General features: G+C 46.7%; 1 protein-coding gene across 1 annotated transcript in view; it reads right to left on the bottom strand.

Moving 5' to 3' along the window:
• The window catches only part of LOC125291821 (mitogen-activated protein kinase kinase kinase kinase 4-like), a 32,968-nt gene extending 19,396 nt beyond the window's left edge, over window positions 1–13,572 (bottom strand). Inside the window, exons 1-2 of the mRNA XM_048238708.1 lie at window positions 13,075–13,572; window positions 12,674–12,739 (exon numbers count right to left, since the gene is read on the bottom strand). Of these exons, the coding sequence (XP_048094665.1) occupies window positions 12,674–12,739; window positions 13,075–13,131 (123 nt within the window). The 5' untranslated portion in view covers window positions 13,132–13,572. The remainder of the gene's footprint in view (window positions 1–12,673; window positions 12,740–13,074) is intronic.
• Between the last annotated feature and the right edge of the window lie 942 nt (window positions 13,573–14,514).

Consider the following 14,514-nt stretch of genomic DNA (forward strand, 5'->3'; position numbering starts at 1 on the left):
AGCTGTGATAGAGCAACATGCTGGTTAGCAGTAGCCTGTTTAGCTGTGATAGAGCAAACATTAGCAGTAGCCTGTTTAGATGTGATAGAGCAACATTAGCAGTAGCCAGTTTAGCTGTGATAGAGCAACATGCCTGCTGGTTAGCAGTATCCTGTTTAGCTGTGATAGAGCAGCATTAGCAGTAGCCTGTTTAGATGTGATAGAGCAACATTAGCAGTAGCCGGTTTAGCTGTGATGGAGCAGCATGCTGGTTAGATAGAGCAACAGTAGCCTGTTTAGCTGTGATAGAGCAACATTAGCAGTAGCCTGTTTAGCTGTGATAGAGCAACATTAGCAGTAGCCTGTTTAGCTGTGATAGAGCAGCATGCTGGTTAGCAGTAGCCTGTTTAGCTGTGATAGAGCAATATTAGCAGTAGCCTGTTTAGCTGTGATAAAGCAGCATGCTGGTTAGCAGTAGCCTGTTTAGCTGTGATAGAGCAACATGCTGGTTAGCAGTATCCTGTTTAGCTGTGATAGAGCAACATTAGCGGTACCCTGTTTAGCTGTGATAGAGCAACATTAGCAGTAGCCTGTTTACCTGTGATAGAGCAGCATGCTGGTTAGCAGTAGCCTGTTTAGCTGTGATAGAGCAACATTAGCAGTAGCCTGTTTAGCTGTGATGAAAGCAGCATGCTGGTTAGCAGTAGCCTGTTTAGCTGTGATAGAGCATGCTATTAGCAGTAAGCCTGTTTAGCTGTGATAGAAGCAACATGCTGGTTAGCAGTATCCCTGTTTAGCTGTGATAGAGCAACATTAGCGGCGGTTGCCCTGTTTAGCTGTGATAGAGCAACATTAGCAGTAGCCTGTTTACCTGTGATAGAGCAACATGCTGGTTAGCAGTAGCCTGTTTAGCTGTGATAGAGCAACATTAGCAGTAGCCTGTTTAGCTGTGATAGAGCAGCATGCTGGTTAGCAGTAGCCTGTTTAGCTGTGATAGAGCAACATTAGCAGTAGCCTGTTTAGCTGTGATAGAGCAGCATGCTGGTTAGCAGTAGCCTGTTTAGCTGTGATAGAGCAATATTAGCAGTAGCCTGTTTAGCTGTGATAGAGCAACATGCTGGTTAGCAGTAGCCTGTTTAGCTGTGATAGAGCAACATTAGCAGTAGCCTGTTTAGCTGTGATAAAGCAGCATGCTGGTTAGCAGTAGCCTGTTTAGCTGTGATAGAGCAACATGCTGGTTAGCAGTATCCTGTTTAGCTGTGATAGAGCAACATTAGCGGTACCCTGTTTAGCTGTGATAGAGCAACATTAGCAGTAGCCTGTTTACCTGTGATAGAGCAACATGCTGGTTAGCAGTAGCCTGTTTAGCTGTGATAGAGCAACATTAGCAGTAGCCTGTTTAGCTGTGATAGAGCAGCATGCTGGTTAGCAGTAGCCTGTTTAGCTGTGATAGAGCAACATTAGCGGTAGCCTGTTTAGCTGTGATAGAGCACATCTTTGGTTAGCAGTAGCCTGTTTAGCTGTGATAGAGCAATATTAGCAGTAGCCTGTTTAGCTGTGATAGAGCAACATGCTGGTTAGCAGTAGCCTGTTTAGCTGTGATAGAGCAACATTAGCAGTAGCCTGTTTAGCTGTGATAAAGCAGCATGCTGGTTAGCAGTAGCCTGTTTAGCTGTGATAGAGCAACATGCTGGTTAGCAGTATCCTGTTTAGCTGTGATAGAGCAACATTAGCGGTACCCTGTTTAGCTGTGATAGAGCAACATTAGCAGTAGCCTGTTTAGCTGTGATAGAGCAACATGCTGGTTAGCAGTAGCCTGTTTAGCTGTGATAGAGCAACATTAGCAGTAGCCTGTTTAGCTGTGATAGAGCAACATGCTGGTTAGCAGTAGCCTGTTTAGCTGTGATAGAGCAACATGCTGGTTAGCAGTAGCCTGTTATTCCAGAGAGCTCATCAATGTTTGATTGTATTGTCACCGAAGTAACTAGATGTACCAGGCGGTACAAAATATGACGCCAGCCCAGTCCAGCACATTTTTTCCACAAAAATAAATCACGCTGAAAGGCCTATATGATTCTAACTGTCTCACTAAATTGCATTATCCACACTCAATTCTCACTGGTATCTGCTAGACAACAAGTACCAAAACATGATTAGTTCATAGATTTCACATGTAAAATTAATTTTATACAACCCCACCCCCATCTTGCCTGTTCATAATTCTGAGAAATTCTTGAATTGTGTGCATGTGTGCGTGTACACGTTTATGTTTATGTGTGTGGGTGTGTGTGTGTGTGTGCGTGTGTGTGTTTGTGCATGTGCATGCATGCGTACATACGTCTACTGTGTGAGTATGTGTCATACGTATGATTACTGTGAATGTATGTGTGTGAGTGTGTATCTGTTTATGCACATGTGTGCACATGGAATGGGTTAACATGACCCCTGGAGGCAAACATACGGAAAAGATTGGTCATCCAAGGATATTCACAGAAAACTGTGTCTGCCCTACCCTCCTTTCGGGGGTCCAGTCCAGGGGGCTACAGATCAAAACGAAAAACGATGGTTCCATGCTATCCATGTGGGGGTACATGCCCACCAAGTTTCGTGTACCCCGGTCTTTTAGTGTCCCGGGAATCCTTGTTGGTATACAGTCACTAAATGTACACATAAATTATTTTATTGTAAGGCCCCCCCATGAACGAAAGTTCACAAAACGTGGCATGCATTCGGAGGGGGTCATAATGATCCTACACTTTCAATTTCGTGCCGTTTTGACCATGTCAGCCAGAGATATTGTGATGAAAACACCTCATTTTTACTTTTTTGTGTTTAACTAGGTGGCGCTATACATGAAATGAGTGGTTATGGAATGGGTTGACATGCCCCCTTAAGACTAACATACAAAAAAAAGGTGGACCTCCTAGGCCCTACGGTTCTCGAGATATTCACAGAAAACTGTCTCCGGCCACCTACAGGCCAGTTGGTGTATAGTAACATAAATTAATTTATTGTGTGGCCCCCATGAGCGGAATTCCACTCGAAACTTGGCGTGCATTCAGAGGGTGTCATAATGATCCTACACTTTTAATTTCGGTGCAGTTTTGACTATGTTAGGTCACAGATACCTGCGATTACAACACCTCATTTTACTTTTTTGTGTTTAACTAGGTGGCGCTATTCATGAAATGAGTGGTTATGGAATGGGTTGACATGGCCCTTTGAGATCAACATACAAAAAAATGGTCCTCCTAAACCCTATGGTTCTCGAGATATTCACAGAAAACTGTGTCTGCCCTACCCTCCTTTCGGGGGGTGCAGTCTAGCAGGGGGCTACAGATAAAATGAAAAACGATGGTTCCATGCTATCCATGTGGGGTTACATGCCCACCAAGTTTAGATCTACCCGGTCTTTCAGTGTCGGGGAATCCTTGACGGAAATTTGGACATGCGAAAAAAAAAAAAAAAAAAGTCTGACTAAACCTATATGGCCTTACGGCACGCTCTTGTCTTGGCGGTCATAATAAATAACATCTGGTATTTTAGTGGAATTGTTGCAGTGTAATAGGCTAGTATGCTAAGTTACACACACACGCTCTCACACACACACACACACACACACTCTCTCTCTCTCCCTCACACACACACACATACACAAAACACATTACACATTAGCTGACAATCCCTCATGTCTATGGCAATCTAAACATAGAATCAGACATGCAGTGTAATGACCATTTCACATGAGTTCATCTGTCCATCAAAACATGGACATGTGTGTGTATGTGTGTGTGTGTGTTCATGGTTAACTTTCATGGGGGTAGGGGGTCTCTGCCGCAGGGTGAGTGGAGGGTTTTGCAGGTGAACTTGCCTCCTGTGTGTGTGTGTGTGTGTGTGTGTGCGGGTGTGTGTGTGTGCGTGCGTGCGTGTGTGTGTGGGTGGAAGGTTAGGCAGGTGAACTTGCCTCCGTCTTGCATCATCTAACCACAGCACCTCTCCCCTCTCCCTCTTCCCCTCCAATCTCCCTCTCTCTCTCCCTCTCTCCCCTCCCTCTCTCTTCCCCTCCAATCTCCCTCTCTCTCCCTCTCTCTGTGCTATTTCTGGAGGTCAGGTGATCAATTCAGCGTTCTGTTCCCAGCCCCAACTATGGCAGCCCATTAGGGTCATACAGGGCTGAAACCAGTAGGGTCATACAGGGCTGAAACCAGTAGGGTCATACAGGGCTGAGACTATAGCAGCCCAGTAGGGTCATACAGGGCTGAAACTATGGCAGCCCAGTAGGGTCATACAGGGCATAAAACTATGGCAGCCCAGTAGGGTCATACAGGGTTGAAATTCTTTTCTCACAGAGCAGTAGGTGGAATTATCATCAGTGCAGCTCCACACTCAACCCTAAGTTGTGTGATTGGCTCAAGTGAGTCAGTCCGACATGTGATTGGCTATCTCAAGACTATCTGACGTGTGATTGGCTGGCGTGAGTCTGTCTGACGTGTGATTGGCTGGTGTGAGTCTGTCTGACGTGTGATTGGCTGGTGTGAGTCTGTCAGACGTGTGATTGGCTGTTTGCTGCCTGAACACAGAGGACTGTTTCTTCCCTTCTGTAGAAGCACCTGCTCTGGGAACAGAGTCACTGACTCATCCATCCCACACACACACTCAAGCACACACACACACACACTCAAGCACACACACACACACTCAAGCAGACACACACTCACTCAAGCACACACACACCCCACACAAACACACACAGACACACTCTCTCTCTCACACACACACACACACACACACACACACACACACACAAACAACCACACACGCTCACTCACTTTCAGAATCACATACTCACACTCACATAAATACAAATATACACAGAGTAAAGTTTTGTGTGTGTGAGTGTGTGTGTGTGTGTGTGTGTGTGTTTTTGTGTGTGTGTGTGTGTTTTTCCTCTCCAGGGGAAATGAAGAGTCTGCCCAGTTACAACAGAGTGCAAGTCTCTTCTCCACCAATCGCATGCTGTGCTCATCATCATGTGACCTGACTCGGATGTATCCAGGAAGAGAGAGACGAAGACAACAAACTCACTTAGCCTGTCTGTGCCTTGTTTACATGTGAGTGTATATGTACGTGTGTGTGTGTGGGTGTGTGTGTGTGTGTGAGTGTAAGAGTTTATGTGTCAGTGTGAGTGTGTGTGTGTGTGTTAGGGCTTTCCTCCTCATCCAACACACACACGTCTTACACACACACACACACACACACACACACACACACATATCTCATAGAAAGGGCTTTCAGACATACGTGTAAGACCGGAGGTTCTGTGGATGTTAAACGGTGGGGCAGTATATCTGAACGACATAACCGGTCATATGGAACTCCGAATTTAGCCGGTTGTTCTACTACACCCCCCCTAGTATTTCCTCCGGACATTATGTAAATGTGCTGTGTCTGAACGAAGTGTAGAACATGCGGTTAAAATTCACACCTAGTGAGAGGGTGTCGGTGACGTTTTCGTGCGTCCATCTGGTTAAATCTGACTTAAATCCCAGTGTTATGATGGAGTGGCATGCTGTCCAGAAAATATCCGACCTGGAAAGATGCAGACATCACGGAGCTACTGTCCATGAGGCCAGACAGCATTGTGATAGAACACATGAAGGAGCGGCAAGAGGCAGCGTTGATGTAGCCCTAGAACCGCATCCGCGAAGGACAAAGCAATTCAGAAGACTGAATCATCATAAGCAGAAGGGCTGAAAAGGCAGTAGCCTACAGCGACGTCGTTGACGACAATAACAGGAGTATTTAATAAATTGTTAGCCAACACGGTTTTCTGTTCATTGATAGCCTTATCATGACCTCACTGCTGAGCTCGCTGATATTTGTTGAGCATAAATATGCCTAGAGAAAATGAAAACGAAGAAAAGCCAACTTTGTTCCAAGCTCCTTACGTAAATGCAATAGACACATGGGGAGAGGATGCTTTTGGAAAAATAAACCATGAAAAAACGAACCACTTCACTGTTATGTTAGTATTTTATTTGTTGCTTAAAAATGTTGTATATAATGGCCTTGAAGTCTTGAGTTAGCCTACTGAATTGGCTGGTACCATAAAGTTTGTGCATGCTCTCTCCAACGCAAACCAGATTTGGGGTTCCATAGCCAAGTAGACTAATTCTGCTACATAACGTTGAAAACAGATAAATGTGTAGCATTACAAATTTGTGTAGCACACAAATACTGTAGGTCAGTTTCAAGTATGCACACTTAGTATAGTATAGTATAGTATAGTATAGTATAAGTATATATACTTTTTTGATTCCGTGAGGGAAATTTGGTCTCTGCATTTCACCCAATCGGTGAATTAGTGAAACACAAACAGCCCACAGTGAACACACAACACACAGTGAGGTGAAGCACACACTAATCCCAGCGCAGTGAGCTGCCTGCTACAACGTCGGCGCTCGGGGAGCAGTGAGGGGTTAGGTGCCTTGGTCAAGGTGTGTGTGTAAATGTGTGTGTGAGTGTGTGAGTGAGTGTGAGTGTGAGTGAGTGTAAGTGTGTGTGTGTGTGTGTGTGTGTGTGTGTGTGTGTGTGTGTGTGTTTGTGTGTGTACATGGGACTGGACTTATTACATGGCACGCTGGACTTATTACATGGCACAATGTCTCCTGGAGGACTGAACGAAGGCTTTGACCTGACTTGTTTTTTATAAACACGGACATTTGAGTGTGACCTCCACTTACTCATGCACCACCCAGTCAGGGTGATGATGAGAAGGATCAGTAACGAGAACTGCACTAGTATTTATTCATTTATGTTTTTTTTTTTTAAACCATTTATGTAACTACAATTTAACTTATATTGTCTGTTGCTGTGTGCTTTTATGTCACCAAAGTGCCAAAGATAAATTTCCAGTGTATGTACATTCAGTGGACAATTAAGTTTTTATCTATCTATCTACTGTATCTATCTATCTATCTATGTGTCTCAACTGTAATATGCGCTTGCAATGAGATGCAGTATGTTAGTATTGATAATGTTTTGCTTCTAGAATGGATGATTGAACATGCAGCTAGTCTCTGGTGCTTGTTAATTGGTTGCTAATTGAGGGTTTGGTTAAGTGTACTGTGATTGGTCCATTTGAATCCTGCTAATGATGTCATGTCCTTTATAAGCTGTGAACTCTCATTGCTGGGAATTTGCACTGAGGATGGGGTCACCCGAAACGTTTGCACTTTAGTTTTACCTGTGTAGTCTGGTGAGCCAATAAATCACTTTTCGATGTGAAACTCAGTTTTTGAAGACACTTTTTGAAGAGCAAGCTCCTTCCTTGATTTTTGTCCTTATCGCATGTTCGGCACAGATCCTCTCTTTGGAAATGACACTCTGACTAGTTACCATCTCTGTCCATGAAACAGACGTGTACTGAGGTGTCATCACAATGACATCACAGTGACATCACAGTCCAAATCTGAATTCAGATTGGATCGGCCTGGTCACCAGGCCCTACACGCTGTTGCAGTTGCCATAGCAACTGTAGCAGACAGTTCTATGTGCGATAACTCTTGACGCACACACACACCTTGAATTTCCCCTGGGGATCAATAAAGTATCTATCTATCTATCTATCTATCTACACACACACACACACACACAAACACACAGAGTAAATACACTCCAAAGAAACACACTTGGCGTAATCCTGGTAAACACACACATGCACATACACACAAGACAACACTAGATGTGTAAACAGGACATCTCTCCACCATCACATTGATGCATACACCCTGCACCTCATCCAACATGGCTTCCTCTCGTGGTCTGCTTCGGCGGCCATGTAGGGAAGGTTTAGTCTGCTAGACTAGAGGCAGCAGAACAGGAGCACAGAGGTGACACATCCTGGGAAAGCACAGGGACCACCATACCAGGGAGTGAGAGAGAGAGAGAGAGAGAGAGAGAGAGAGAGACAGAGCACAGGGACCACCATACCACCAGGGGGAGAGAGAGAGCACAGGGACCAACATAACAGGGAGAGAGAGAGAGAGAGCACAGGGACCACCATACCAGGGAGAGATGAAGAGAGAGAGAGAGAGGAAAGGAGGTCACAAAATGGTCAGAGAAAAATCAACCATCAGAGAGATGAAATGAGGAGAGAAAGAGAGAGGAGGAAGAGGGAGAATGAAAGAAAGAGAGAGAGAGACAGAATGAGAAAGGAGGGCGAGGAAGGACAGAGAGAAAAATATGGGAGGTGAAGAAGAGGGAGAGGGACAGTGGATGGGAAGAAAGAGAGAGAGAGAGAGAGAGAGGGATGTGTTTGAATGAGTGAGTGATCTGTGTGAGAGAGCAGTGAGGGAGAGAGAAAAGAGAGGGAGAGAGAGGGAGAGAGAGAGAGGGATGTGTTTTAATGAGTGAATGATCTGTGAGAAAGAGAGAGCAACAGAAAGAGAGAGAGGGGGAGAGAGAGAGAGGGGAGAGAAAGGGATGTGTTTTAATGAGTGAATGATCTGTAAGTCTGCGCCGCTGGCCTGCTGATATGATGGGATATGACACACGGCTTCCTTCTGATCTATATATAGACACACACACACACACACTCCTATAGAGGAACAGGAGAGAGAAAGAGAGGGATAGAGAGAGAGAGAGGGAGGGGGAGAGGATGGGAGTAGGGGGAGGGGTGAGAGAGAGAGGGGGGAGGAGGGAGAGAGCAGCACTGCTTCAACAGAGTGAAAGAGGAAAGGGGGAGGAGGGAGGAGGAGAAGAGAGAGAGAGATGGAGAGAGAGATGCATTTTCCCAGGGGGCTGAATCAGAGTGGGGAATAGGTCAGAAGGAGAAAAAGAACGAGGGAGGAGAGAGCAGCTTTACAGACAAGATGGCCGCCACTGAGTAACCAGAGTGCACTGTGGGAAATGTATGCTGACAGAGAGGAAGTGCATCACACAGAGAGCAACACGATCGGAGAAGGTTAGCTGGTTGTCGAGAACGACTCCTGCATTTCTTGGTGCCACAGACAGGGAGTCCATTTTGATGTTGATGTGATCATGTATAAAATAGGGGGCTTAGCTGGGAGGACCAGCAGTTTGGTTTTTGAGAGGTTTAGCTGGAGGTGGTGTGCCTTCATCCATTATCATCTTGTCACAAATCCCTAGCTGGCTCCCTGATAGATATCACATCACATCAGTAACAGGGTGCTATGTATGGCCACGCCCCCTCATATCCCATCAGTAACAGGGTGGCATGTCAGTGGTGTATCTTCCCACTGGTCCAGCCACGTCAGTAACGCAGCACAGACAGTCTATCCACTGGTCCAGCAGAGTCAGTAACGCAGCACAGACAGTATCCACTGGTCCGGCTGAGTCAGTAATGCAGCACAGACAGTCTATCCACTAGTCCGGCTGAGTCAGTAATGCAGCACAGACAGTCTATCCACTGGTCCAGCTGAGTCAGTAATGCAGCACAGACAGTCTATCCACTGGTCCAGCTGCTGGCAGGACCTCTGCCCACTGAGCAGGAGGCGGGGTTTATCTCAGAGAGGGGCCAGTCTTGTGACATCATTATGGACATGGTGTTTCAACGTGTCTAAGCTCATTGAAAAGAAGCCTGGAGAAGAACAGAACCACCTAGAACAGAACACAAGGGTGGAACCAGCCAGAACAGAACACGAGGGTGGAACCAGCTAGAACAGTGCAGAACCAGCTAGAACAGAACACGAGGGTGGAACCAGCCAGAACAGTGCAGAACCAGCTAGAACAGAACACGAGGGTGGAACCAGCTAGAACAGTGCAGAACCAGCTAGAACAGAACACGAGGGTGGAACCAGCCAGAACAGTGCAGAACCAGCTAGAACAGAACACGCTCATTGTGATGGTTGACCGACATCACGACGGAAGCAATCGTGATGCCACGCCCTCACAAGCCAGACACACCCTGGAAATTGAGCCTAGAACTCATGTATATGCAGGGTAGCTTACTTAACTAGCTTACTTAACTAGCTTACTTTAAAGCCTGTCGGCCAGATAGTGCAAAAGTGAAACTAACGTCTTATTCAAATAATTCCGGATTGTGACATTGTTATTGTGGGTTTTTTTCCGCATTGTACATTGAGCTTAAAATATTTAATGTTTTAGCTAAATTAGACCTAATGAATTATTGTTATTGTTACAACTAGAGGAAATTCTTGCTGCTCATCTACTGCGCTAAAGCCGATCCACATCATCTACTGCTTTAAAGCCCATCCACATCACCTACTGCTTTAAAGCCCATCTACTGCTCTAAAGCCCATCCACATCACCTACTGCTCTAAAGCCCATCTACTGCTCTAAAGCCCATCCACATCACCTACTGCTCTAAAGCCCATCCACATCAACCATATATATATACTTACTTATATCAGTTGTAATAGGCAGTGTTGCTATGTGATGTAGCCTAGGTGATGGCTTCTCTGTGTTGTAATAGGAAGTGTTGCTATGTGATGTAGCCTAGGTGTTGCCTTCTCTGTATCAGTTGTAATAGGAAGTGTTGCTATGTGATGTAGCCTAGGTGATGGCTTCTCTGTATCAGTTGTAATAGGAAGTGTTGCTATGTGATGTAGCCTAGGTGATGGCTTCTCTGTGTTGTAATAGGAAGTGTTGCTATGTGATGTAGCCTAGGTGTTGCCTTCTCTGTATCAGTTGTAATAGGAAGTGTTGCTATGTGATGTAGCCTAGGTGATGGCTTCTCTGTATCAGTTGTAATAGGAAGTGTTGCTATGTGATGTAGCCTAGGTGATGGCTTCTCTGTATCAGTTGTAATAGGGAGTGTTGCTATGTGATGTAGCCTAGGTGATGCCTTCTCTGTATCAGTTGTAATAGGAAGTGTTGCTAGGTGATGCCTTCTCTGTATCAGTTGTAATAGGAAGTGTTATTAGGTGATGTAGCCTAGGTGATGCCTTCTCTGTATCAGTTGTTAGGGCTCAGTAGTACTATCTGTTAGACCAAATGTACGCGTATGCAACCTGCACTGTCCTGTCAACACACTTGCAGCATGAAACACAGCCAAAAACACCTGATACTGCATGTTGCATCTAGCACACACGTGACGTTACGCACGCACCAAACAAACACAGAATACGCACGACCGCCATGATGCGTACGCGTCCACATGCTGTGTGGTGCAGCCTTGATGTGTACACACTGTGTGTGTGTGTGTGTGTGTGTGTGTGTGGTGTGTGTGTGTGTGTGTTGTGTGTGTGTGTGTGTGTGTGTGTGTGTGTGTGGTGTATGTGTGTGGTGTGTGTGTGAGGTGTGTGTGTGTGTGTGGTGTATTGGGCAGCCGTGGCCTACTGGTTAGCGCTTCAGACTTGTAACCGGAGGGTTGCCGGTTCGAACCCCGACCAGTAGGCACGGCTGAAGTGCCCTTGAGCAAGGCACCTAACCCCTCACTGCTCCCCGAGCGCCGCTGTGGTTGCAGGTAGCTCACTGCGCCGGCATTAGTGTGTGCTTCACCTCACTGTGTGTTCACTGTGTGCTGAGTGTGTTTCACTAATTCACGGATTGGGTTAAATGCAGAGACCAAATTTCCCTCAAGGGATCAAAAGAGTATATATATGTGTGGTGTATGTTTGGTGTAAGTGTATGTGTGTGTGTGTGTGTGTGTGTATGCGTATTGGATGTTCTAAACCCATGTCTGTCAAAGCACCTCTGCAAATGTCTGACTCCCTTCTGTGACAAATATGATTGGTGGGCTGATATAAAAATTTTAGGTGTGTGTGTGTATGTTGGATCACCCCACTATGATGATGTCATAACAATAACAGTAGGGGTACATCCTGGGCAAGGTTAGTCTCCAGTCTCTGCCACACACACACACACACACACAAACCTTATGACCTTTTCATTTCTAAACACAAACATGGCCTGAGTGCTGTTTGTTTAGACGTGAGTCTCCAACATGAACAGAACTACATATCGATGAGGCCTTAATCCGTGTGCGCGTGCCTGCCACCCAGCCAGCAGGACACACCACACGCGCCCATCTGCGGCATTTTCTTCCACGCAGCTGCCTGTGAACAGACGTCATGAGCGCGAGCTGACCCCGTTCTGCCACCCCGGGCTGGCCCACATTCGGTCAGACAACAGCGATGATGCGGACACAGGACGCGGGGTCGGCTTGCCCCGCGCCGCGCCGGACTGGCGGACACCCGCACATTTCCATAGTAGCCTATCTGCCTGGAGCACAGCTCCGGTTCACCGCATCACTCCCCGTTCGATCCGCAGCGCGACAAATGCGCAACCGGGAGAGCACACCCATTGAACGCGCAGCTAAGCTAACAACGTCGCGCAGCCTCTGTCATCACGCCCATTGGCAGCAACACATTAGCTCACTCGCCTTGTTAGCCTAATGTGCTATCGCTACACAACAATGAGCTGCAGCTTCCGATGCTGCATGAACGAGCCGCCCGACCGGGCGGAGGTCCCGGCTAACGCAGGTCTCCTCCGTTCTTACCGCGAGCTCTAATCCTCTAGTGGCCATGGAGCTGCCTGCAGCGGGACGCCGCGAGCGAGCCACACACACACAGTCGTATTGTCTTCGCGTTAGTGCTACATGATTCCGAAACACAAAACACACCCAATCACACACATGCACACACTATACACAAAACAGCACAGAGGAAAAATAAGGGTGGGGGCGCGAGCAGCATGTCCGCAGACCCACCTTGTAGACTTGTCCGTAGGTGCCATTACCGACCACTTCCACGAGCTCGAATATTCCGGCCGGATCCTGCAGAAAATAGAACAAAGATGAACGTTAACAATATAACACCACAAACAGTCAATTCATGATGCATTTTTTTTCATGGTGTCGGTGGGCAACCGCGGTGCCCGAGCCGAGCGCACACGAAAGGCTTTACAAACAAAGGGACGGTCGGAACCGCGGACCCGTAAGCGATCTATCAATAACAAACAGCCCAGCGAACGCCACTTTGACAGCCCCGTCGCCTGAAGCGACACCGCCGCTAGGTTTTCCCGGAGCCGCCAGGGTGTTAAACCCCTCGATAAACCCAAAGCCTGCACAGAGACCGAAGCTGTGTCGCGATGGAGCGGCCCGCTACTCACCCGCAGGGCGGCGAGGTCTATGTCCACCAAGCTTTTCGCTGGAGAATCGTTCGCCATCTTCTCGGTATTAAATTAAAATAGCAACGTCTCTGGCCTGGACCCTCTACTCAGAATGAAGCTCCGCGATGACCAGGCTCATCGTTCGGTGCACGGCAACGGCTATACGTCCTGTTCGGGTGCCGATGCAGCTTCGACACCGATCTGTGTGTGTGTGTGTCTATATGGATGTGTTTGCTGGAGAGTATGTGTGTTTTTTTCTTTGTATTCCCGATGCGACGAACCGAGGCGAGCGGCTAGTCCATGACGGGGGTGTCGAATCCGCAAGCAGGAGAGCGAGCGGCCAGCGGAATCAGCGCGAGAGAGGGCCTGCGCGAGAGGGAGGAAGGGGGAGGGAGGTGGAGGGAGGGAGAGAGAGAGATTGAGAGACACCCGCCTCACTCACATCACGGTCGAATCGAGTCGTGTTTGTGTTTGTGTTTGTGTAGGCCTGTTGGCAGTGAAAGCGAATAAATAAAATAACGCTATAAAGCACGGGCGCGCGCTGCGTTCCGTGGGCTATGTGGGTCGGAGCGGAGGAGCATTAACCCTTTGTGCTCGCGGCCCTGTGTGTGTGTGTGTGTATTACACTGGGGTGTGGTACAGACAAGTGGCTTACACAGCATCCAATCTGCGAGGGGACTTCAGCGGCCTTGCCAAAGGCTGTGTGTGTGTGTGTGTGTGTGTTTTACTGCATGTTTTGATAGCGACACTCTACAGTAAAATGTTATTCGAAATGAAAATGTTTGAAACAGACTTCCTTGCACAGTTGCACACATAGCGCACACACACTCATGTGCACACCATCTATCTATACACGTACTGTGTGTGTGTGTGTGTGTGTGAGGTGGGAGTAAGTCACACCTGCAAGCAAGTCCAAGTCATTTTTTGTGACAATCAAGCAAGTCAAGTCAAATCATAGCTTGGGTCAAGCAAGTCAAGTCATACAAATTCATGATGATTTACCCACGTTTTCATTTTGAAATAGGCTACAGTAGGCGAGTTATGAACTGCTGGAGTTTTATTTGCAACAAACAAACAGACATTGCATTCCAGCCACATACATCTGAACAGTTTATAGAATAAGATGAAATGTATAATGAATAAAAATAATTTCTGGTAGGCCTACAGTATTATAAAATAGCCTATTATTGTTTCAATATGCCTTAAACATTAGGTAGGCTACTTCAAATCATGAAAATATATTCAAACAATTGAAGTTACACCTGTCATCTCCAGGGACCTTACATTGAAAAAATGAACTAATCAATCAAACGCTGCCGTCGATTTCACTGCCAAACTTTGACAGGTGTGACGGAACAACACTGGGTTTTAGGAGGGTTTAGGACCCTCAATGCTATATCATATTGTAACGATTTGATAGCGACACACACAGTTGTCCAA

Source organism: Alosa alosa, chromosome 3 (genome assembly GCF_017589495.1).
Source record: "Alosa alosa isolate M-15738 ecotype Scorff River chromosome 3, AALO_Geno_1.1, whole genome shotgun sequence".
Lineage (NCBI taxonomy): Eukaryota > Metazoa > Chordata > Actinopteri > Clupeiformes > Clupeidae > Alosa > Alosa alosa.